The sequence below is a fragment of the Nymphaea colorata genome, chromosome 8 (assembly GCF_008831285.2).
Source record: "Nymphaea colorata isolate Beijing-Zhang1983 chromosome 8, ASM883128v2, whole genome shotgun sequence".
NCBI classification, from domain to species: domain Eukaryota; kingdom Viridiplantae; phylum Streptophyta; class Magnoliopsida; order Nymphaeales; family Nymphaeaceae; genus Nymphaea; species Nymphaea colorata.
In genome coordinates, this window is record NC_045145.1 from 13,382,391 (window position 1) to 13,407,197 (window position 24,807).

Below are 24,807 nucleotides of genomic sequence, written 5' to 3' on the forward strand. Positions count from 1 at the left end.
ATGAGGTCCCTGAAACAAGCCACACTGATCTGCTGATCTTATGGCAAACGCAGAACAGTTGCAAGAGAGCAATCAAAATACAGGAGAACATACCGTACTGGCTATTGATTGGGCGGGATTGCCGCGAATGAGTCTCGGAGAGTCGGTCTTGTTGCCGTGGAGTCGATTTGCTTGAACTCGCTAGGATGGGAAACGTAAGGTACTATTGATTCCGAATGCATGCGTTCATGTCGCAGTTTTCTCGGCTACAGATCTTGGCATCAAATTGGTCAATATAAACATCTAGATTTTGTTCGGAATTTTTTGGATTTTAAGCATGCCATCCTACGACCGGGCAAGTCGTTTATAGTTCAGGAGGGGAGTCAAAAATTTCTTCTTCTAAACGCTAATTCAGGGTAACTCAATTTTAAACTCTTCAGAAAAATTCAAACTTCTAAAATGCATAATAAATATTGAAAATCACATATTATGAGTCCGTGGACGCAACTTGTTCCGTGCATACGGGCGTTTCGCTATCGGAAGCTGTCCACCACCGGAGACTTCGGCTCTGTTGACTGTCCTGGTTGGCACGAGCAGACGTTCCAGCGGCAAAAGGAGTTGTATGCAGTGAGAGGAGGTTCCGGAAATTTTCAGGACGTCCAGTTATAGGGTCAGACAGACCCGGTTTGCATTTTGCACTGGTTTCTCTTGACCACCCGCTCCCCCCCCACCCTACTCGGCTGCTCGCTTCCCTCGCTTCCGCTCACAATTGAGCTCGGACGTAGTGGTGTAGCGGCGGCCGTGGAGTTTCTCGCTTACACAGGAAATGGCGGTTATCAAAGACTTCGATGAGTTCGTGGGAGTTCATGGCATCCTTTTGGCTTCATCGGGCATTCCTTCATGCCTCTACCACGAACTTTTCCTCAAGCTATCTTCCGACAGGTTCGACGGTGGAAATTTTTTCGAGATCGAGTCATGCGAAGACGGACGACAGAGGCGTCTCATCCTCTCCTCAGAGTCGATGAACAAAGACTCACACGTGTTCCTAGTAGATCATGCCTGGAGCTTCCGTCTTCCAGATGCCCGTAAGCAGGTGTGAAGTTCAAGGGCGAGGCACTTCTGTTTAGGGTTCTTCTCCGTGTTGTTTCTTTATTATTTGTTATGCTTCTACATTGCTATCGCATAAGTTTTCTCTGTTGGCCGTAGATTAAGTTGGAACGGGAAACGCAATTCAAGGTTTCGACTTGCCCCTTTTTAGCAACTAACCTGTTCTCAATTTGGATAGTTCGATTAGCTGCGTGTGAAGTATAGTTATAATTTTTTCTTTACCTCTCTGAGCTTTGCATTGGAAAGTTCTTGGACGTTCTTTCAAGTTTTAACGTGCTTCTTGTAGAATCTAAGGTTGTTGCAACTTAGAAACATGTCATGTAGGTTAAATGGGGAATCTATGTTACCACAAGGAATGGGCAAGGACCGCCCCCAGGTAACTTCGGTGAAGAGCCCAACCTCAAGTTATCGTGGTGGAGAGCGAACTTCGGTACTATAGGATTCTTCTATCTGTTAACACACCCATTAGTTATTTGTACAGTTTTTGCATGCGCGCTCTCGTGTGTATATATATAGACATGTATATATGTAGGTAGGTATATATGTATGTAGTGGTGTATGTATGTATATATGTATTCAGTTTCAATGTACCGTGCGGCTCAACCACGTTGCTAAATGCGTACGTAGTGGCGTATATATGTACTTCGGTTTCAATGTACCGTGCTGGACAACTACGTTACTAAATGTTTCTAAATTTTCTTTTTTCTTGCTAAAGTTAATAAATTGAATCTGGTAATGGTATGACATGCTTATCTGTTCTATGAGGCAACAATTTTGGTTTTAATTTGCCACCCTTATGGTCATTTACTTTTAATTTCAGTGGGAACATTTTATTTACAATCACAAACTTGCTATCCCTGTAACGCTAGAGCTTCAACAATGCTCATAGATTGTGTTGTACTCGTAGTAGCCAGCTTCCATCATGGACCAATTTGATTTCCAACTTATTCTATTTTATCCTATTATGTTCCTGCTGAGTGTGCGGTCTGTGCTCTGGACTGGGAGTATCTACTTTTTGCTGTACATCTGTTGATTATTTTTTTTAGTTAAAATTCGTGGACGTAATGGACATTGATCATGATTTTTTTTTTTTCCCCATTGGCAACGTGCAGTTAGACAGATTGACTATTAGGTTATGCAATGAGATGCCTTGCTTTTCAAATTCTCTACTTCCTTCAACTTGAATGTTTAACTACTGGTGATCATGTGTAAGGATAAATTTTTAGTATACAACATCTAGCTAAGTATCTGAAGAACTGAAAAAACATGATTATCCAATTATGATAGATTATTTTAGTTCTACAGGTCAGGTGTCTGAAACTTATCCTTTCTGACTTCTATTTGTTTTGTTATATTTATTTGTTAATGTGACTGGTCAGAAGACAATGAGTGATTTGTTAGTCTTTAATGGATGAAGCTGAACTCTCGGCTGTGTGAAAAATAGGCTTGTTATGATGTGAATTGTTCCTTAAATTTTATCCCTCAAATGAACCAGCGTGAACATAGTGATTAATCATTTGCAGTTGCAAGATGTCCAAGGATTAGCTGAGAGGATGGCTGTATTGATGTGTGTAGCTGAGGGTTCGGTCTCAACTTCTGCAGCATTGAACAATGAAGCAAAGGAACTGGAAGATGGCATTCCCATAGATAATCCTATGGATGTTGTAATGAGGAAATTTGATGAGTCCAGGGAAGGGGGTGAAGTTGTTCGATGGCTGGAGCTCGAGGAGCTTGATATAGATGACACTATGTTGCTTTCATTTGATATTCCTTCTAAGTTTCCGGTTTGTTGCCCATCCCCTGGATTTTGTCCTTGCATATAGTTTATGGAACAATTTCCAGTATCTGGATAATCGTCTTCTATTTATCAATAACTGAGGCACTCTGGCCAAGTTAGGCGTGGCATTAACATCTTATTTATTACTCAGTTGCAGAGGATGCTGTTATTATTACCATTTTATTTTTATAGTTACTATTTTATAAAGCTACTTTTTTTGAAAAAAAAAAAAACTTCTTTAATTTTCCTGTACCTTATTGTCTGTTACTGAAAGCTAAATATTTCAAGCTCAGCTACCTTCACATATCACATATTTGCTGGATTTTGGTTTATTTGAAAAATTATCCAATTTAATGGATTTTCCTTTTTTTTTAGGAGCTTGTTATAGATATTTTTTTCATTTGCCTTCTCATGTTATGTGATCCTATTAGTTGTTGTAACTGACTGGTTTGATCCAACAAAGAGTTAATCACTTTGTGTAGTAGGTTTGACCATGGGATTTATTTCTGTTGGTTTTGTGGTCACTGATTTTCAATATGATAAGTAAGTCAAGTACCTGACCTTGGTCCATCGGCTAATTAGTTCATATTCGATAATAAGTTTCTTGTTTCATTTCTTGTTATTTTCCATGGATGCTTCTAACTGATTTAAACCATCTATATGTTTGATAGGACCTCCTTGCGCTCAACTTGTGGGGAAATAAGATCCAGAATGTGGAAACTGTGATCAATGAAATAACAAAGTGTAGAAGGCTGAGAGCAGTTTGGTTGAATGAAAACCCGGTGGTTCAGAACTGGTAACACTTGTGAATTCTTCTAAAAAGTTACTAACTTTTTTCATAATTAAGTTGTTCTAAGGTTTTTTTTTTAATACCTAACCAACTTATTTATGAACAACTTCTTGTGGTTTAGTAGTTTAGATGATTGTTTGCTTGGAATGTCTGTGTGAACTTTACAGCTACATTATTTTTAAGGACTTCAATATTGACATTATTGAAAAGCAGCCACTATGGAGCATTTTAAGAGTACATTTTGCTTGACAGAACATTTCCCCCCTTAGCCTTGTTTCTTTTAGACATTTCACCTGCTTAGGATAAATGCACAGATAAGTGTGATGCCCCAAAATGGTCGAAGATTAAATGTACAAGGACTGAGATAAAAGACGCTGAAGTTGGAAATAAGTTGACAAATGGTTTGTTTTGTATTGTTTATGTTTTTTAATGTGATGATTGCACATTTTTTTCCCTTGGATTAAAATAGTGTGTTACATAACCTGAAAATGAATCCTTCAAATAAGTTGACTTATGCCTGTATATATCTTGGTTTTATATCCTAAACATCCTACATACTGCACAACCTTTGACGTATCATATATGTGATTCTTGTTTAACTCTACTTAGTTTATCAAACTATTTTCTTTAACTTGATGTTTTGGATCAGATCATTACTTTTTCTCATCAAGTTTGAGGGTGATATTTATGACAGCTTGTCTGGCAAACTTGATAATATGAAGTTACAATTAGCCATGGGGGATTAGTTTCCTTTTTGCCTTGGTGTGGTAAAATTTCTGGAAAGAAGAAACAGAGATTACCACGTAGCAATTCAAATAGCTGCTGTATATGCTGCTTCCCTAAGATAACATTTGATGAAAACATTGCAAATCCTAGATCTAGCACTTGAATACCTTGTATACTTGAATTTAAGGAAATTTCTGGTCACAAATTCCACACTGAGTTTATAATAAATATAGTACATTCTTCTTTAACACCCAAAGCTTATTTAGGAAGATTTTGTCTTGGTTGTTACTTAGAAACTGTTTGAGCATATTAATATTTTTCTACTGGAAATTGATCTTTGCATAATAATTGAACTTTGCTGTTCTCTGGTAGCCTTTGACATCATGAAATTTGGTTTACTTATTCTTGAATGAGAAGAAAAAGTAAGTGATAGTTATGTTTAAAGGATTGAACTGTTGTTCCTTACTTTTATATTTGCCAAGAAATAAGGAAACCACAAATTCTACTATGTGAAAAAGACAGTTCTCCGTCATGAAATTTTTGCTCCTTCTAGCTGGAAAAGTTTCATTGCTGCACTCTAGAGGCCTTCTTTCAATGTCTAATCCCTTCTAGAGGAAGAAAGACAGCAGTTGCAAGCTCACTTTTGTGTGGAGGTAAGTGTTAGCATGAATTGAAGCGAAGGACATAGACATGGACCACCAACTTAGTCATTCCTTTGAAATATTGTTGTGCCTGAGATACGGAATGCTAGGGCACAGTTAATGTCGTCCTTGTAATACCCTATTGAAAGATTACTCCTGTATTGAAGATTGTGAAGGTTCTTTAAGGACATAGAAAGGGGGTTGTTAAATGATTGATTGTCCTATTTCTAGCCTTTTAGAGCTGCAACTGAAGCTGCTAGGGGATGAGTTGGAATCTGCCCAGGGGCCGAAGCCCAGTATGGGAGTGGGTTGAGTTGTTACAGTCCTTATGTATACAGCAAGTGCCACTGAGTATAACATATGGCCAAATCTGAAACCTTGTTATTTTTTTGACTTAACCATGGTTTGACTGTCTGTTTTGATTTCAAATTGCTGGCATGTCTGGTATTGATTTGGTGTTTCTTTTTCTTTTTTGTTTTTGAAATAGTGGGGATACAATCATGGATCTGCTTCTGCAAGGTTTACCGGACTTGGAAATCTATAACTCAAAATTCACCAGAAACTACACTGAGTGGGCTGTTGGCTTTGCTGCTGGAGTATATGGATCTGAAAGGCCCTGTCTTGATAATGTTACAGATCAGCTGGTGGACATCACCAATCTCGATTTATCAAATAGATGCATCCACTGGCTATCTAATAAGGTGATTCCATTTCTACTGTTACATTAATTTTTTCGTTTCTGAGGTCAATCTACAATGTCTTTGTGCTTGGGCCAATGACACAGCCGGTTTACCGAGGTCAATCTACAATAGTTAATTCTATAATATTTTAGTGAGGACTGAAAATAGGCTCTTTCTGAAGCTTTAAGAGGCAACTGATAAATAAAAAAGTAACCTTTTACTGGTGTCAATAGCTAGGAACTTTTGGAATCTATAACAGCTCTTTCTTTCTTTATTTTCCTAATTTAATGTACCTCTAAAACTTGAATTTTTCAAGATATTGTTATGTTTATGGTATATCTTGCTTGAACTGTTAGTGTTATTATTGTCGCAGGTTTTTAGTCCCACAGCAATGCCTTTGCTCCAAAATTTGAATATTCGAGGGAACCCTTTGGACGAGGGTTCTTCTCCTGACTTATTTAAGCTCCTAAGAGGTTTCAACTGTTTGCAGTCGTTGGAGGTACTCATAATAGAATGTAGTTAACAATAGGACCTATCCATGTTTACACCAGCTTAAGATTTTTCTCCCCCTTTGTTTGTTATCTCTAGGTGGATATTCCTGGTCCTTTGGGGAGGAATGCAGTTGAAATTATTGAATCACTTCCTCTGTTATCCTCACTGAATGGCACACCAGCATCAAAAATCACTGAAGATGAAAAAGAGATTGTTGATTCAATCCTTGAACCTCGTCTCCTTGAATGGGATGCTGGAGAACCACTTATAGAACGTGTTATGAGTGCGATGTGGTTTTACATGATGACATATAGACTTGCTGATGAACAGAAGATTGATGAAACTCCAGTATGGTACTTTCTGCAACTCCTTGGCTATAAGCTTTTGGTGTTTGACTTGGAGATGCCTAATCTGAATTTGCTGGAACAAGATACATATCAGATAACGTCGAAAGTTGTGACCCTAATATCTTGAACTTTCCTGTTTTAAAACATAAGTTGGAGATTAAATAATTTTTTCATGCAACGATGAAGTTTGATGAAGTTAGTAGCGCTAAGGTAGTGCATTTGTCACTTAATTGCTTTAAATATTCTCACTTAATCTATATTGTATCCACATTATTGGGGTGACGATCATTCTACAATCAAGAGTCTCTACTTACTGATCATGTGTTCACAAGCACTAGGTGGTAGACACCCTAAAAAAGCTAGGTGGGGGCATAGTTTGGTTGATCCTGGTTGGCGTTGAGGAATGAAAGAGAGAGAAAAGATGTAATGTAAGGCGAAGGTGGTGAAAGAGGGGGATGAAAGAAAAACAAAGAAAAAAGAGAATTTTAATTTTCTGTGGGTCGTACAGGTGCCTGGTCTTGGCCTAGACACTTAAACTGTCTAGGCTGCCTTGGAAAGCTAACTAGGCCTGCTGTAACTTCCACCTTATTGCTGATGCAGGCATTTCACAAATATTTTTGCCTGCATTTTTTGCAAATTTATTTGTTTATGGAGTAGAAAATATGTTTTTGTTGGGAAAGCATGTTCCAAACTAAGAAAGATGTTTTAATGAATCTACAATGAAGTATTAGCTTTTCCAAAAGTGTATGAAATCACACTATATCAAAGTATTTGGGTCGTTGACCATCAATAATTAATTTTTCTTGCCACTAATAAAGTCCGTAGATATACTTGCTCTAGCCGACCGGATCACTTCTTTATGATTATAGGGATGTGTCAATCATGTTTTGTGGCAGATTTACTCTCATTTTTAGTCATTGGTTGTCTATTTGAAATTACTAAATTAGCTGTTTTCGCTTTCAAGTGAGGAATATATAATATGTGCTTATGAATCAGGTAGTTTGTGCTTTACAAATTTGATGGTTGCTACTCCTTTTCTTCCCAGTATTTCTTGCAAAAACATGGTTGAGATTGTTGTTATCACGTGTTGTTGAGCATCATAAAGTTCAGTTTTTTTATGTCCTTTCTCTGCTAATATTCTTGCTATTACATTGATCAATTAGTGTGGATAGGTGCTTTTTTGTTTATCTTCAATGAGGGAAGGCATAAAAGTGTCGTTGTTTAGCCAGAAAAAGTGCAATGACCCAAACATTCCTTTGATCAATTAGTGCGGAGGGTTGGGTCATTGCACTTTTACTTTGTCTGATGCATGTTTTGACTATATCATCTGTTGTAGGTATGTTATGGATGAACTTGGATCAGCTTTGAGGCACAGTGATGAGCCAAATTTCAGAATAGCTCCTTTCCTCTACATGCCTGAGGGTAAACTAGCATCAGCAATAAGGTAGTTATTTTTGTGTTGCGTGGAGAACACCTTTTTTCTTGTTAAAAGTTTCTATTCTTGGCTTGAAGTTCTTCTCATGGATGGTAGACAGATAATATTCATTTTGATGTTACAATGGGTTCCAAAATTTTGTTGTCTGGCCATGCATGTTAATTTGCAAACGAGAAATAGTTAGCAGGCTTATGCAACTCTTTTTTCAAGAGCAACTGAGGGAAACATAGGATGTTACCTGTATCAGTTATTGCTTTTGACTTGAACCTTACTCTCTTTTAGATCGATATATCCACCTAGATGTATATTTAAACCCTTGTCCCTCTTTTAGAATGAATTGGCACTGAAATGATTCGAAATATTTACTGCTTGTGCTGGTTGAACCTTTTTTTATATTCAAAATGCAAGGTACATGTACCCTCCTGCATGATAGCCTTTTTGCATTAAACATAAGTTTGGCTTGTGGAAAATAAGTGTAAATGTCATTAATGTGTATGTGCCATAACTTGCCAAACTTGCGATGATAGTGCTGTAGATGACACTTTTTTTTTTTTTACTAATTTTGTGTACGATGTCAAACAAATCTTGAATATTGAAATGCTATTTATTTGGTTTCAGTTTTTCTCTTTTGTGGCCGATAAAAAATGTTCGTCAGGGAGATGAATGCACCCGTGATTTCTTATTTGGAATAGGAGAAGATAAGCAACGATCTGCTAGGCTCACTGCTTGGTTTTGTACCCCACAGGGGTATTTTATACAGGTAATGAAGTTAATCTGTAAAGTTCTTATTTATCCATTAATTGTTACTTATTTTTTATTTTAATCTTGTAGAAGTATAAGAAGTATGTCCATCTACTTGAGTCAACCAGATTTTGTCGACCTCTCTTAGAGGCACCTGTGACAAACAGTATACTGCCAAGTGATGGTCGTGCACTTCATGTATACACTGATATACCCCAAGTTGATGAATTTCTGACTCGCAAAGAATTCGTGCTGAGTAAGTTTAGTTTTCCCCTTGGTGAAGCAACAGTGATGTTCATTTACAGCTTACTGTCCTTGTCTGTTGTAATTGCTACTTAGTATTTACTGCTATTGTCACTTTAGGCTTGCTTTCGTCTATTTTTATGATGTATGCTTTTGATATGTGTACATCTGCATTATAAAATGAAAGAGGAGCTGCAGCAGCAGAAAAAGAATATTTGGACCACATTTTTCTTTTTTCCTTTTGTTTTTCAAGCTTGTAATTCATTTCAGCTAACCTGCTTACTCTTAACTCTTGATATAGTGGAACTTAGTACTATCCTATGGCTGCATCTATTTTTGAACATTTGGTTTTTCTTGTCGAAGTAGTTTTTCCTTCATCTTGTAGATTATGACAATCTTTTTGGGAATTTCAGCTAATGACCCTAAAGATGCTGACATTATTTGGACTAGCTTTCAAGTGGATGAAGAAATAAAGAATACCATCGGAATCAAAGACCATCAGTACATAAACCAGTTCCCTTTTGAAGCTTGTCTGGTCATGAAACACCATTTGGCCGAGACAATTCACAAGGTTTGCTTGACTTTAACATTTTCTCTTCTGAAGTTCTTTGATCAGAATTTACCTGCTTGTAGCGATATTCACATATTTTTTGTGGGAAGCTGACTGGCTGTTTGATACAAATGCTTGTTGATCTTGTGATGATCTTTTCCCTGAATTTCAAGTTAGCTTGTTGCTTGAGATTCTTTAGATTCCATATTTTGAAAATTTTGTTTTCATGCAGCTCGCGCTATGAATGATGAAATTGTTTCACCCTTTTTATTTATAGAGATTTATGAATAATTTTAATGCTTTTTATCTATGAAATTTAATCTTCTTTTATGTTGATATTGCTCTATTCTGGTTTATTGTCCTCTTGATATATTGATGTTTGCTTGTTTCCTACCTTAAACTAGTTGCTTTCTCTCTCTCTCCTTCGTTTGTACTTTGTACCAGCTTCATTTGGTTTGATGTGATGCGGACAAAGGTTGGTTGCTTATTTCATAGGCACATGGTTTACCAGAATGGCTGCAGCCTACTTATAACTTGGAAGCACAACTCTCTGAACTCATTGGTGATTACCATATCAGAAAAAATGAAGGCTTTGACAATCTGTGGATTTTAAAACCATGGAATATGGCTCGAACAATTGATACCACTGTTACGGGAGAGCTACCTGCTATAATCAGGCTAATGGAAACTGGCCCAAAGATATGTCAGAAGTATATTGAGCATCCAGCGTTATTTAAGGGAAGAAAATTTGATCTCCGCTATATTGTCTTGGTCCGCAGTATGAGGCCATTGGAGATTTTTCTTTCTGACGTTTTCTGGGTAAGTTTAGTGGTTTGTTGCTCAAAGTCATTCTCTTCTATTTGCAGGTCATTATCCTGAATAGTTTTTAATGAAGTGCTTGTTTTCACCCCTTTTACAGGTCAGACTTGCGAATAACATCTATACACTTGACAAAAGCAGTTTTTTTGAGTATGAAACTCATTTCACTGTCATGGTATGTTTTACATATTTCTTTTGGTGTATTGAATCGTTTGAGAACCTAGAATAGTCCAATCAATAGTGGTACAGAAAATTGTGAGAAAGAAATTTTCTTTAAGCAGCCTGAAGTGCCAAAGGGGTCAAATGACATATTTTAAGTTTCTAGTCATGGGGGTTTGAGCAGTTCTCTTATCTACAATTGGTTGTTTACTATGCAGTATTGTCTTGCCTGTCATAGTTATTATCTCATAAGATTTGTTCAGTATCTTTTCTTTTGTCCATCTTGTGGTTTATGATGATTTAAACAAGAGGTTTGTTATTTTTCCAATATCTTGCTCTTTATGCTGTTCCATTCTTTCAGAATTATATTGGAAGACTGAATCACATGGCTACCCCAGAATTTGTTATGGAGTTTGAGAAAGAGCATCAAGGTTTCAAGTGCATATTTGTTGATAGAGTTCATTACTTTCCTTTTTCCTGCTTGAAATCACACAAATTATTTTTGTAGCGCTGAATACTTTATTTAACCTCTTTATCTGCTTGGTTATAGTAAAATGGCTAGATATTCATCAGAGAACCTGCAACATGATTCGAGAAGTATTTGAATCAGCCGTTGTGGTCCATCCAGAAATGCATTGTTCATCTTCAAGGGCAATTTATGGTGTAGACGTGATGCTTGATTCCTCTTTCCAGCCAAAACTGTTGGAGGTATGCTTCTGAATCATCTCTTTTGTCTTTTTTCATTTTCTTGAGAAAAAGAATAAGCTGGAAAATTTTCTATAAGCAAGCTGTGACATGCCTTTGCCTCAGTTGCAGTTTTATGCATTTTATTTCACTTGGTTTGTCCCAATGTTGCGGTAGTAGTGGCCTTTCGAAGACAAGCCTGACCTCAATTACCAGTCTGAAGCATGTCTGTTGAAATGTATGTATATATATATATATATATATATATCATTGGAAACATGTCTTTGGTTTTAAACCATCTTATTGTGGTATCTTTGCTAGTGTGCGTCCCTGTAGATGGTGTTTATCTGCGTTTTCATGGTTCAAGATTCGTCTTGGCTTAGGCCCCGATTGTTTAATCTGGTGGGAAGGCAGCCCACCTTTTTTTACACAAGGACCCACAGCATCCACCTCGTTAAGACAAAGGTGGAAGTGAGAAAATTATGAGCACGGCTCCACCACCTCAAAATTTTTTCAACCCCTTGCCTTGATGCCAAAATTTTTTCAACCCCTTTCCTTGATGCTTGTTTCATTTGGTGGTAAACTTTCCTTCTGGCGCAACAGTTTCTTATCATTTAGGCTGAAAGTCTGAAACAAATGGGCCCTTACTGTTGGTTTATTTCCAAGCGGTTGCAAATGGAGGAAGCAAAGTTTCCATCGCGCGATGTGCATTTTAAATTCAATCAAACTGTTCTACCCACTGCATTTTTTTCCCTTTAATTGTATTTGTTTCTTTCCTTTTCTTGCCTCCCGTTGAACTTTTAACCGATTTCTGTTTCGTCTCTCTGATTGAGCAGGTTACTTACTGCCCAGACTGTACTAGAGCGTGCAAGTATGACACACAAGCAGTTGTTGGCAGTCGCAAACATATTAAAGGGCGTGATTTTTTTAACGACGTTTTCGGTTGTCTGTTTCTGGGAGAAAGTACGAGCTGTACACAGCTTTAACCAACCTAAGGTTTCGATTTTGAAGTTTTTGGTGATTGTAGCTTTGTGAACCATTCTTCTTTCTCTTTTTCCCTTTTTAAGATAATAATAAAAAATAAAAGCGCAGCAGTTGTCTTCTGGAACTTAATAAATGACGGTTCAACTTGCCGTGGTGCCAGTCGCCGTCGATCACGACATCTGAAACTTGATGATGCTTGCATGTGTGCCTGTATGTGCGTACGAGAGAGAGGTAACGCGACAATAGGCTCCCCTTCTGGATGCATGATAGACGTGGTTCACTTCCTAGGGGTCGATGGTAAAAGTATTTTTATTCAGAAAATTTCGGCAGTTCATTCTTTGCATTTACTGGGAGCTATGTAGGTCGAATGTCAGTGATATAAACACTATCTTTATTAAATAGACGGATTGGACATGGTGTGGTTTAATTTTCCGCGATGTGCAAGTACCGGATCCCAATGAGTGCGGAACTAGGAAAGAGCGGGGTCTCCGGGGATATCTCTCCGACTCCCCGTGGAGTTTAGAGGACGAGGCATCCAACGTGATCCCTTGAGCCGGTGACCTTGTTTTGAGGTCACCCAGCGTACCTGAGTTATTTGCCGTTCTATATTTGGCGCTGCCAACCCCGAATGGAATTGATGCATTGCCAGGTGGTTGGGTCATATTTTCATTTGCTGGGTCTCGAGGGGTTTTTGCTCTTAAATCTGTTTTCTCTGTTATTGCAGCAGCTGGCCATAAGGCGATAAACCTTGACTTCATATTGGACGGGGAAGCTCCCAATCACGTCCTGCAATTTTCAAGTGAGGCGCCAATTTGAGTACTCTTGGTCGAAGCTATTGGAAATGTGGAAAGGTGGAGACTACTTCGATCTGGGGCTTGCCGAATTCATCCCGTTCACATCTGGCCTGATTTGAACTGGGCTTTCTTATTCATGGAGTTGAATCAGAATTTGATTGCTTCGTTGTTTGTAGCTACATATGCTTTTACCAGATTTGAGTGATACCTTTTGCATGCAGTTGGATGTCTCACCCAAACCTACTGGGGTGAAATCATAGACGCTATGCCTGCATGTGATGTTTGGCGACCGAGAGGCGCCGAGGGCTGTAACCCCGTGTCAACGGCGCAGATGCAGCTTCTCTTTATACAAGCTTTTGATGATCGTCCATGTCCACGTTCCTGGCTAAGATGAGGCCCATACAAATCGTGGCTAAAGGTCCGTAGCAACGGGCAGGCCCATCTTCACAAGTGAATTCGTGTGAATATTATACTCCCAAACTAACCAGAAGGAGACAAACACAGAAAAAGGGCAATTAAGTACGGTTGGCAGAATCAACTAACCGCCCGAGTTGATTTCCTCCTCCTTTATAAACGTAACGGGGGTTCGGCTTATCGCCGTGCAGTTTGTACTCGCCGCTCGAATCTCTTACTTAACGGCCATTCAAGAAAAAGAGACCTCTCACGGTCATCCTTTTTCTTCTCAGTTCGTCGTCGTCTTTGATTTCTTTGGGCTTGCCTCGAAGGTTTCAAGAAATGATGATCACCAGCCGTGGCTCATTTGTTCTCCTCCTCTTCTTTCTCTTATTCCTCAACGTGCTTGTTATGACGGCAATTACTTGCTTTCCGGACGACAGCGCGCCAGCAAACCCTCCCCCTCTTGAGGATCCTAACTACGCCTCCAACCAGCTGAGGAACGTGATTCAGGCGGTGGTCGGTGCTGGCGACTTCGGTGGGTGGTCGAACGTCCTTTACGGCCTAGACCCCATGAGCCTGCCATCCAAAGCGACCTTGTTCTTGCCGAGCAATGAAGGTTTGATGCGCCTCCCCAGCGACATTGATTTCTCCTCGGCACTGGTGAAGTACCACATAGTTCCTCAGCAGCTCTCCTTCTACGATCTTTTGAGGTACGAGGCAGGAGCGAGGCTGCCGACCATGTTGCCAAACCGCACCATTCTTGTTACCAACAACACGAGATTCAACTTCACTCTTGATGATTGCACTCTTATCTACCCGGGCATCTACTACGACCGTGCGATGGCTGCTCATGGTATTTCTTGTCTTCTCGACTACTCCCTTTATGGCGTCCAACGGGAGACCAAGCTCGGATCAGACGGTGGATTCACGTCGCCCTACGTGCCCATGACATCCGGCCAAGAATGGCTGAAGCAGTACCGTGACTCACGGAGTTTTTGGTCGTGGCTTCGACGATCTTTGCGTTCTTGGCCGGAGCACTTGCTTGGAGTTGGCGTTCCTGAGTTCCTGTTGTCTTTCTTGTTGGTCTTGGTCATGTGAAGGCGCAGCGGGGTCAAGGCAAACCGCCGTAATTGTTGGCACCGACTTCGTTTCTAGTGATTCTTTCTCTTTGCTCTCCCCTTTTACCCTTGGTTGTAAATCTCACTGGACACGCGAATTTTCTCTGTTTTTCCCCGTTCCTTAAGAGTGTGTGTTGGCATGTCATACCAACACTACTGCACCTCCCCGTGTTGTGAATGTGGCGCTTCGCCTCTAATTCATGATTGTCCACAGACTGTGGAAAAAAGAAAGGTGGAGGACCTATATCAACAATTTATGAGTCTGATACGATGGAAGCAATCACGAGAAGCCAACCCATTTCCAAATGAATATGTTCATAGAACACCTAGTAGTTCACCCTTTTACTCCTCAGAGAGTTTCAAGTACGTTGTCTCTAACACAATTTGGAGATCAATAGTTACTATGGTAATCATAATTGATGACGTGAAGGACACCTTTTTCTTGCGGGAGCCGTCATGTATTTAGGAATGAAAAAAAAAATATCAGCATATGTTAAGGACTTGTGAGCATATTAATACAGAATGCCATTCGGGATGATTACCAGGGTCTCCGTTGAGACTACAGTGTCCGAGTAAACTTGGATTTGCTAACGGTGGACTTTAGGAAGCCAATCCCCTCAACGGGTACCACGAAATTTATGACTAAGCTTAGTTATGACAGCCTAATTAATGTAATTATGTGGCAGAACTGTGGAGCACACAAATCTTGTAATGATATTTGGAACTGTGCAGGGTGCTCAAATGGCATTTACCAAGGAGACATATGCACCTGGATCAGCAGGCCCGTTACGAATCAAATGTGAATTTATGTATAGAGACCGACTTGTTTAGCTTCAGGTTTCAATAAAATATGAAACCGTATCCAAATCATTGGCATTTCTTACTTATAAAGACCGATTGTCTAGCTTCCAGTTTCAATAAAATAAGAAACGAGACAAAACATTGGCATTTTTACATGCTTGAAGCGCAAGTATAGCAGCATAAAACAGAGGAAGTTGCCCAGAAAAAATTTTGGCCGAAGGAACCAAGAATTTGCTTGTTTTTATAGGTTTGAAACCTATTTCCAAACTTTGTCGTGTCAAACGTCAATCAGCTTCCCTTTAAGGCAGCTATATAAATATCTATACGTATCGTCACGCGTCCAGCAACGATAGAAACAGGACGAGGGCGATCGGCGGTGCAAGGGGTGCAGCCAGAGCAGCGTGGGGCGAACCAATCTGAGAGATTGAGAGAGTAGCATATTCTCGGGGTGGGTGCACTGCAGGGTGGACGATTTCAAAACGGGGCTCCTCCATTGATGAGATAGATAAGATCTCCACATACACGCACAGAGAGAGAGAGCAAGAGAGAGAGATATGGCGGAGGAAGGAGAGGAGCCGAGGGATGCGAAGGTGGTGAAGTCGCTGCTGGAGTCGATGGGCGTGCAACAATACGAGCCAAGGGTGGTCCACCAGTTCCTGGAGCTTTGGTACAGGTATGTCGTCGACGTTCTCACAGACGCCCAGACCTACTCGGAGCATGCCGGTAAGCCGTCCATCGATTGTGACGACGTTAAGCTCGCTATTCAGTCGAAGGTCAACTTCAGCTTCTCCCAGCCCCCTCCCCGTGAGGTAAGCATCTGGACCTTCTCCATCTTCCCCGTCCCTTCCTGAGCCTTGATCCCTTGCCCCCAAATTCCCAATGGTTGGATCAAGTAACGGCTTTCTTTCTTGCTCCTTTTGTTATGGGGAGGGATTTTCCTCATTCCCAGTGGTCTGGGAGATTTAGCATTTAGAATGAGGGGGAAGCGAAGTCGTCTGCTTTTCACATTTTGTTATGATTTAAATGTCTGTCGAATTTTCTGCCCGGCATTAGGTTATCATCATATTTATCGTTGTTATTGTTGTTGTAGTTAGTAATCGATTTCGTGTAATGTTTCTTGAGAAATTTCCCATTTTCTTTGTTATTTGAGGGATGCAACAAACAAATTAGGGTTGTGGTAGCGAGAACTCAAGCTATATGGAATTCGTACGCGTTCAAGATATTGCAATCTGAGAAAAAGAAAAACAAAAGGGAAAATTATGAGAAGAGGAGAAATGAGTCTAAGTATTGGCATTTTTCTATTTCTACAAGGTTCCACGATGACGGAAAAAGGAGGCCCAGCGGAAGCTAGACTAGTGATGGCCAATTTCACTGTGGCTCTATTAGTACGCCCTACATCTTTATGTTAATCCCTCTTCATTGGAGCATGGAAAAGTTATTTTAACAGAAGAAGTTTTATCTCAAGGTCGTTCCCCAACATAGGCTTTAACTTCATGAGAGTATCGGCATCTCGTTCGCTTCTTGTTGCCATACTGGTGTTTCCTTTGATTAATGGCATGTTGCCTTCTGTCCACATTTCTGCATTTCATTGGAACGCTCGTTTTGCCTACTCAGGGATGTGTCGGTTGTTCCATACTTCCATATTGCTCACCACACTTGAGACGTATTGTTGCAGAATATCTCTTTTTTCTAGAATTTTATCTCCTATTTTGCACTGGATGATATGTGAATATTTGGTTCTCCTCGCTATATTGTCACGTATAAATATCTTGCCAGTTTGTGTTTAGCTAACTTGAGATTCCAACTTTTTAGAGTTCTTGTAAGGTAGGTTATTCTCCATACGTTACTAACAAACTGGTTATGGTGGGCGGGCAAGAAAGAATATTTTGATGAATGCATGATGTTAATAATTTGGAAGTTGCACATCTTACTGGTATGCTGTATCATTATGGGACATGTTAATAATGGAGCGCCAGTTTTCATGTTGTGAAGGAGTATAATTTGAAGGCCCTTTCTTGTGCATTACGTTTTGTAGGCTACCAAGGCATCCGATATTTAGCTCTATTATAAGTTTAGAAGAGAAAGAATGACTTCAGGCAGCAGCTTTCAGGCTCCTACATGAATGTATAACAAGATGAATGTCTTATAAACTTTTGGCAAGCTTTTCTCAGTTTCGTATGGTAAGATGACAAATGAAGCTCTGAAGACACAGTGCATACAACAAAATACATGGTTAAGGCTCAATGTCTTTCATACAACTATAAGTTTGGTTGTTGTATCAGAGCTGATATAGGCTTACAACTTGAAAGGAAAGGATAGAAGAGCTGGGGTGCTGACCTGGAGCATTTTATGTCTCTGAGCCTCCATTATCATCTTCTTTTGTCCGCTATACTCATCAATTCAAGACATTCAATACTTGGCAGAATTTGGTCTGTTATGTCCTAGTCATTGACCTGAAATATTTAAGGTATAGATTGTTGGGTTTATTGCCTTGTTATAATTTGTAGTCATGAGAATGAGCAAGGCATGATATAAAGATGCTTATATAATTACCTAAACTAAAAGACTTCGGAGGTGCTATCAGTGATAAATAAGAGACTAGTAGCCACCGTTAACAAAAAAATCATTTTGATACACCCATGCTCATATAGTGGAAAGTTCGAACCTACTTTGTCATATCTCAGCATCCGTAAGAATGCTACCATTTTGACTAAAACAACTGATCGAGAAAAGTATAACAAATAAATAAAAGCTTGAAGTGATAGCAAATGTTTGAATGAAAGTTATCACCAACGTTAGGTAGGTTTATCTGTGTGCATCATTTATGCTGGTGTATGTAATGGTTGAATTGGTGTCATATTGTGCTGGGGCATGGAAGTAGAAGCTAAGTAGGTTGCATATATGAAATTAAGTACCTTGTTTTAATGCCTATGCATATACTTAACTGTGGTGAAACTGTGACATGGCAGTGGCATAAGCTGTTGCAGCAGGGATAAGGAATTTTCCCAGACTATACATTGATATTCTAATGCTTTGCTGACTGGTCTGCAGTTGCCTCTTGGTGAGGAATAGGCTTCAATTAACGAAGCAGATCACACGTTTGTAAAGATAATATGGCCCACTTTTCTTTTCTGTTATTTGGGTGTACCTTTGAAGCCTTTAGAGCATGAAGAGTGATAATTTAAGTTAATTTTGCTAAAATTTCAGTTTGTAATTCCTGGAAAGCAGATATTGGCGCAGCGACTGCAATCCTGAAAGACATTTGAACTTCTCTTTTTTCACTTCTTGTGGCATTCCAACTCTTTCTTTTCTTAGGATCATGATTGTGATTTGTCTTGCTTTTTCTTTGGCTGCAAATGCTTGTAGCAGTTGCGTCTTTCTTAAATTCCATCTATAAATGAATGCACGTGAGAGTTGAAGCCATCTCAACAAAAAGGTCTAAAGACAGTGGATGATGATGTATATATTCGAGAGAGAGATAGAGAGGAAGGGGCGTGGTTGGGGTGGTGGTGTTGGGGGAGCAGTTGTATTTGACTGTCCAACTGCATCGATATTCATCCATGTTGGAGGGCCAAACCAATGGCTTCTATACATGTGCTACTTAGATATGTCATTTAGGTCAGAACAATGGATTCTATACATCTTGCGGACATGTACTTTCCATATGTTCCGAGTGCTCTAGATGCTGGTTTGACTTATTTCTTGTTCAAATTGGATTCTAAATTATGTTTTCTTGAAGCCCAGGTCAGTGGGGCAGCATCCGGTTTTTAACCTGCTTTAATTTCATAGGTTCTCCTTGAATTGGCCCGCAACAGGAACAAAATTCCTTTGCCAAAATCGGCTTCTGGCCCTGGCATCCCGTTGCCTCCAGAACAAGATACATTGATCAGCCCAAACTACCAGCTTGCGCTCCCCAGGAGACAGGCCAACTCGGTTGTTGAAGAGACGGAAGAGGAGGATGATGCAGAAAAAACCAATGCCGTGAATCCAAATGTCTCACAAGACCAAAGGCTTGAACAACAATCTCATCAAAAGGTCTCTTTCGCTCTTCCTGGTAAACGCTTCAAGTGAACTTTTGACACTTGCACACTTTCTTTTTCTCCTCCCCTTCTAGATGTGCAATCGACAAGGGGCAGATTCGGAAGAAATGCTCTTATATTATAATGTATCGTCGTTCGTTATGCTGTATTTGGATGATTTATTCTTCTTTTCTGCGGTGTTCTTTGCATAAAAAAGAAATATAATCGTATGGGGTAATAATAATGTGTAGAAAAGAAGCAAAAATATTGGACGAGAGAAGCCAAAAAAGAAAACAGCATCTGCATTTATTTTTCCGTGAGAAATGAATTTTTGATTATATTGTTGGAGTCTTAAATGGAGACCCCAGTTACATTAGAGCCCCATTACCGGTACATTCCCTCCTTCAGCCCCTGTACATATAATAAATCCACTCCCTGTACATGTAATAAATGTAACATATAATTGGGACAATATACACAAAAGAAAAGCAACTGGGGTGGCTCTCAATCTTCAGCCATTCCCCTTTTTGTAAGAGTTGGATCTCTATCGAACATGCGACGTATTTCTTCTCTACATTCTATCAAAGACTTGTCAGGTATTGACGGAGTCAATTCAACAACATCTCCCATCTTCAACCTGCGATGGGCATCGCCCACGGGCTGCCCGTTCAGCCTTGGACGGAGCTCCTCCTTAACAGGAACCCCATAAGCCGAGCCGTCCTGCTCGACCCTTACCAGTAAATCCATTACCATAGAGTTGGCTGGAAACTCCTGCACAGACATCTGAAGGCCACGCAGGTTAAAACACTGTTTACTTTTACAAATGGAAAAGCATACACAACCTTGAAAGGAAACGTACCTTATCGTTTTCGAGCACAATCACAAAAATGGGCCCATCTTCATGAGCGTCAAGGGCATCCACACATGGGCAGTCGTCGGAATGAGAGGGGAAGAGGCACCATGGCCTGATTGAATCACCATTCAGCGAAGAAGCTGGGCCTCGGCTACTTGCCTCGCATTGCCAGGTTACTACCCACCTTGCCCATTCCACCATTTGAAGGACAAAAGACGGGTGTTTCCGGCCACCCTCCTTGTACCGCCAGTGAGCAGCGAAGCCAAATTCTGCCTGAAGGTGCATCTCTCTGGTCCGAATCTGTATCTCCAGGGGCACCATATCTTCTCCCATTACCACCGTGTGCAATGACTGGTATCTGTCAAAGAAAAGAGACACTCAGAGAAAGGCTACGCGAATGTCGAATCAACACAAATCGGTGGTTCCATTCTTATGTATATACCCGTTAAATTTGGGACGTGAAATGTAGTCCTTAAGCTTCCCAGGCACTTGAGGCCACAACTGATGAACAATGCGGAGAGCAGCAAAACAGTCGCTCTCCTTTTCCACTATCAACCGCAACCCATGAATGTCATGGATTTCATCAATCCTAAGCTTCTTTCTGCAAGAAAAACATAGTCATCATCAAGAGAGAGAGAGAGAGAGAGAGAGAAGGAGAATAGGTGTTTGTACTTTAACATCTTCAAGTGGATGCTGTACAAGCTTTTGTGCCGCCCGGAGAGAACGTGATACGAAACGGCCTCCTTTTCCAATGTGGATCCAAGTCTATCAACAGCAGAAGCAATTGTTGCTTCTCTGAATGGCTTGGCAAGCTTGGAAGCAAGTTGATCATATTGAACGGGATTAAGATGCTTGAAGCACAGGTTCTCCAACTGCTCCTTCCATGTGGAGATACCCAGCCGGTTCGCTAACGGAGAGAAGATCTGCAGAGTCTCCTTGGCAAACCTTTGTTGTTTGGAGAAGGGCAGGGCATCCAACGTCATCATGTTGTGCAGTCTGTCGGCTAGTTTTACCAAAACCGCCCTGGCGTCTACCATCGCTAGAAACATGGTGTGTAGCCGATCCGCCTCCACGATTCTGCTGGCAGTGTTATTGTCCCGAGCAAGCTTGCTCAAGTGGCTTAGCCTTGACACCTGTACACAGAATCTTTCGTTCAGATCCCATGGCGGAAAAGCATAAATTTCTGAAAGTTATAAACGGTTCACATATATAGCAGCTGCATTTATGATGTGTTCACATGAGCTTCCTCGCTCGAGATGATGATGACAGATGCAGGTTACCCAGTCCAATCAATTGAACCGAACCGGAAGACTGCAACCTCTACAGGACGGAAGACGTGGGAGGCAGGCCAAAAGAGACTCCGACGGCTTACGCCAAACTAGGGGGGCCACTTTGACTAAGCACTGAACCTACCCAAATAAAAGACGTTTCCTGAAGCAAATGGTCCATGTGGGAACAGACGCAAGTGCGTGAAAAAGATGCTTTCCTATCTAAACCGTGGCCCAAGAAAAAAGGAAAAGTTTGAGTTTTTTTAACAATTTAAATCTTGAATAATAAAGAACAATTTAAACTAAAGAAAGGAACAATAATGGCAGGCGATCTTTTCTGAATCTCAACAAAAAAACTGCACGTCAGGAAGACGCGGATGCATTTTACAAAGAAAAAGGAGAATAGGAACTTGGTCTAGCAATCTAATCAACCGGAATGCTGGTAACGTCCTTCCTTGATGGAAACCGTGGTCTCATCCGTGAGAATGCCTCGGAGTTGGACACCCTATTTGGCTGAGTCAGTAGTGGCATTTTTAAGAGTGCAGATGGACTCAACTATTTCGAGACACACCATACTGCCGAATGAAAGACACTCTACTGCAAAACGAGCAAGGAAGAAGACCACACTTCCTTCACACCTATAGTTCCTCGATTATATGGCTACCAAGGCACGCAAGAAACCGATAGACATCCGTTAAGAGCTAAAACTGAAAAGAATGGAACCGATCACTTTCCAAATTAGGAAAATGAAAGGAGCAGGAAATGGAAAAAGAACGCACTGCAGACATTAAAGAAGGAAAATAAGAAAAAGGATTCGGTTAGTATCAGGTTGACTCACCCCTCGAACCAAATCAGCAACCCCAGCGCCAAATATGCGATAAATGTATTCATAATCTACGAAAGAGTCATCCAACGTATCATGCAGCAGCCCCGCTGCCACAACTGTGGAGTTCGCTCCAATCTCCGCCAGCAATAGAGCAGTTTCTACACAGTGCTGTAAATAGGGATCGCCGTTTGCCCTCACCTAAACAAAAAATAGGAATCGCATGACAGATCCACCATCAGAAACTTCCATAAGTTCGTGTTCTTGTGCGATTATGCTCAATATAGGTTCGAAAAGCAGGAACCCAACTCTTTGTATACTGAGAAATAAGACGACAAACCTGCCCCCTGTGAGCTCTCTCCGCTTCGCAGAATGCCTTCACTACAAGCTCCTGGGAGAAAATCTTATGCCTCTTCTGAGCGCCCAATAAGATGTCTCGAGCATACGGCTCCAGACGTTCGCCATAGTATCCAAGACGGCACTTTCGTTTGTAACTACGGAACGACTCATCGTCGACGAAGTTGTCGTCCATAGTGAAAGTTAGTTCTTCTTCATCCACCAAATCAGGAGGGGATGGGGAGACAAGCGACGGTTTCTCGTGCAAATCAGTATCACCAGTCATCGGAAAGCTCGGTGAATCGTAATCGACACAGAATCCCAACGCACTCCGGACGAAGCTATTGAATAGCTTGTCTCTCTGAACCCTCAACGGCATCTGCGGATGCGAATCCATGCACCTGTCCCTCGAAGTTCTTACGGGAGGGCTTCTCGATCCCACGCTGCTGCACGTTACCGGGCCATGGAACACGGAGATGGGACTCTGGTTCCTGCCCTTGAACGATGAACCAAGCGACGAATAAGAGAACGAGCCGCTCAATTCCTCGTTTCTCTCCGCCATGACTGCCGGGCCACATCCATGCCGCAGCGACCCGAGGTCCTCGTTAGCAAAGCTGGGTCCGTGCTTCACCGCCTGGGAGGAGAACAGGCAAGAGAGACCCCCAATCATCGGCTTCTGCAGAACGGCCGTCGATGATGTCGAAGACGACGACCTAGAGTTGAGATCGTAGTCCGTTGAAAAGTGGGAACTGATGTGGCAGGCATGGGTCGGCGTACAAACGGCATTAGGCGGACTGGAATAGAGAGCAACCGGCACCCCCATGACGGATCAGAGCACCTAATTCTGCCCCCACGAAGAACCCAAATCCCCAAACCCACCTCCTGCCCACGATCCCTCCTCCTTCTATGCGACGGATGCCCGAATCTGATCCGATCTAGCACGACATCTACACCTCTAGAGAGAGAAGAGTCTCTTCTGCAATCCCAAATAACTGAAGCGAAGCCTGCCCAAAGAGGAGAAGAGGATGAAGAGGCTTGCGTGAACCGGTGAAGATCGAACTGGAGACGCTTCGAGGATCCACAGAAAGGGACAAGCGTGAGAACAGGAGCAAGGTTGGAAAAGGCAGCGGAGATGGGAATCCGCAAACCCCGCCTTCCTCTCTTCTATTTCTATATTAGTTGGTACTTGGTAGGCATTTGATCTTGGAAACGCCAAGAGGTGGACAAAGGCGAGGAAGCAACCAGGCAAGGGGAAGACGAAAGAGACAAGGGCGAAGGGGGAGCGGTCAGGCGGCGTTGAGTGGTCAACCCAGGAAAACGGGGAAAAAGCCACCGAATCGAGAACAGGCTGCTATCTCCTGTTTAGTGTTTAGTGCCGCCGGAATTTTTGAATTTTTATTTATTTTTTAATAATAAAATGTGTATTGTCAAATACCACATTTTGTTTCTGAAATTATATTGTAAGTTCTTAATCAAAATTCTAATATTGTGATGATTTTATCTTAAAGAGTGGAATTGTGATTCTAAAAATGTATAATTTTTTTTTTTCATTTTTATTTAGAAACACATGTCATGATAGTTTTAATTGATCAAGTTTAGAATTTTAAGTTTTATTTGAATGAATATATTACTTTTATTTTTTTGAATGAAAATTCGAATACAAATTGAAATTGAAATTTTAATTTCTGTTAAAGGTGGAATTTTGTTTTATAAATTCTAAAATCAAAATTCAAATTCCACTACATCAGACGTCTCGAGTGAAACTGGTGTCCTGCACTTGCACTAGATGCTACCTTGAGAGGGCAGAAAAGAATAAGGGTATTTGTTATATAGTGAATCCGAAGTCTATGGTGATTCAGAATTAATTTAAGGTGGAACCAATTTAAATTGGGGCCTTTTTATCCAACTTTAAATCTATTAATTTTTACATATAACGTGGACTTAAAATCTACTATGACTAAGAATCTTAGTTTGTTGTTTAAATTAAAAATCTTCCTCCTTCCCTTGGGCCTTTAATCCAAAAGGACCAGCACACCCAAACCGGAGACGGACGGAACATGGACTTACTAGGACAAGTGGAGAGCCAAGTGGTTGGGCGGAGAGCAGCCAGGCCGGAGGGGAGTGGTGGGGTGTCCCTTTCAAATTGCTTGCTCGCTTCTTCGTTCGTTTGTCCGTTTCTTTCTTTCTTCTTCCCCCCTTTCCATTTCCATGACCATGGTCTGGTGTGGTAGTATTGCTGTTTTAG

The 24,807-nt window shown here is 40.8% G+C and overlaps 4 protein-coding genes across 5 annotated transcripts; 3 read left to right on the top strand and 1 right to left on the bottom strand.

Annotated features, from left to right (window-relative positions):
- Window positions 1-665: 665 nt before the first annotated feature.
- LOC116259104 (uncharacterized) lies at window positions 666-13,013 on the top strand. 2 transcript variants are annotated; one of them, XM_031636745.2, is made up of 16 exons: window positions 666-1,072; window positions 2,610-2,870; window positions 3,535-3,659; window positions 5,508-5,721; window positions 6,074-6,199; window positions 6,289-6,545; window positions 7,876-7,983; window positions 8,593-8,734; window positions 8,806-8,971; window positions 9,372-9,529; window positions 10,004-10,327; window positions 10,428-10,502; window positions 10,848-10,917; window positions 11,037-11,194; window positions 12,007-12,166; window positions 12,879-13,013. In XM_031636745.2, the coding sequence occupies exons 1-15, from the start codon at window positions 806-808 to the stop codon at window positions 12,154-12,156; spliced, it is 2,601 nt and encodes an 866-aa protein (XP_031492605.1). In that variant the 5' UTR covers window positions 666-805; the 3' UTR covers window positions 12,157-12,166; window positions 12,879-13,013. The 2 variants fall into 2 exon arrangements, with proteins under 2 accessions (XP_031492605.1, XP_031492604.1); XM_031636744.1 differs by lacking the exon at window positions 12,879-13,013 and having other exon boundaries at window positions 12,007-12,261.
- A 192-nt stretch (window positions 13,014-13,205) lies between these two features.
- Window positions 13,206-14,519, top strand: LOC116259105 (FAS1 domain-containing protein SELMODRAFT_448915-like). The gene has a single exon (XM_031636746.2). It carries the CDS (start codon window positions 13,684-13,686, stop codon window positions 14,440-14,442), a length of 759 nt encoding a protein of 252 aa, XP_031492606.1. The 5' UTR covers window positions 13,206-13,683; the 3' UTR covers window positions 14,443-14,519.
- A 1,078-nt stretch (window positions 14,520-15,597) lies between these two features.
- Window positions 15,598-19,473, top strand: LOC116259101 (transcription initiation factor TFIID subunit 9). The gene is made up of 2 exons (XM_031636743.2): window positions 15,598-16,072; window positions 19,053-19,473. Exons 1-2 carry the CDS (start codon window positions 15,818-15,820, stop codon window positions 19,332-19,334), a joined length of 537 nt encoding a protein of 178 aa, XP_031492603.1. The 5' UTR covers window positions 15,598-15,817; the 3' UTR covers window positions 19,335-19,473.
- An 88-nt stretch (window positions 19,474-19,561) lies between these two features.
- LOC116259097 (probable GTP diphosphokinase RSH3, chloroplastic) lies at window positions 19,562-23,873 on the bottom strand. The gene is made up of 6 exons (XM_031636731.2): window positions 22,567-23,873; window positions 22,242-22,427; window positions 20,808-21,268; window positions 20,578-20,736; window positions 20,142-20,493; window positions 19,562-20,065 (listed from the first exon to the last, which is right to left on the bottom strand). The coding sequence occupies exons 1-6, from the start codon at window positions 23,383-23,385 to the stop codon at window positions 19,787-19,789; spliced, it is 2,256 nt and encodes a 751-aa protein (XP_031492591.1). The 5' UTR covers window positions 23,386-23,873; the 3' UTR covers window positions 19,562-19,786.
- Window positions 23,874-24,807: the final 934 nt, after the last annotated feature.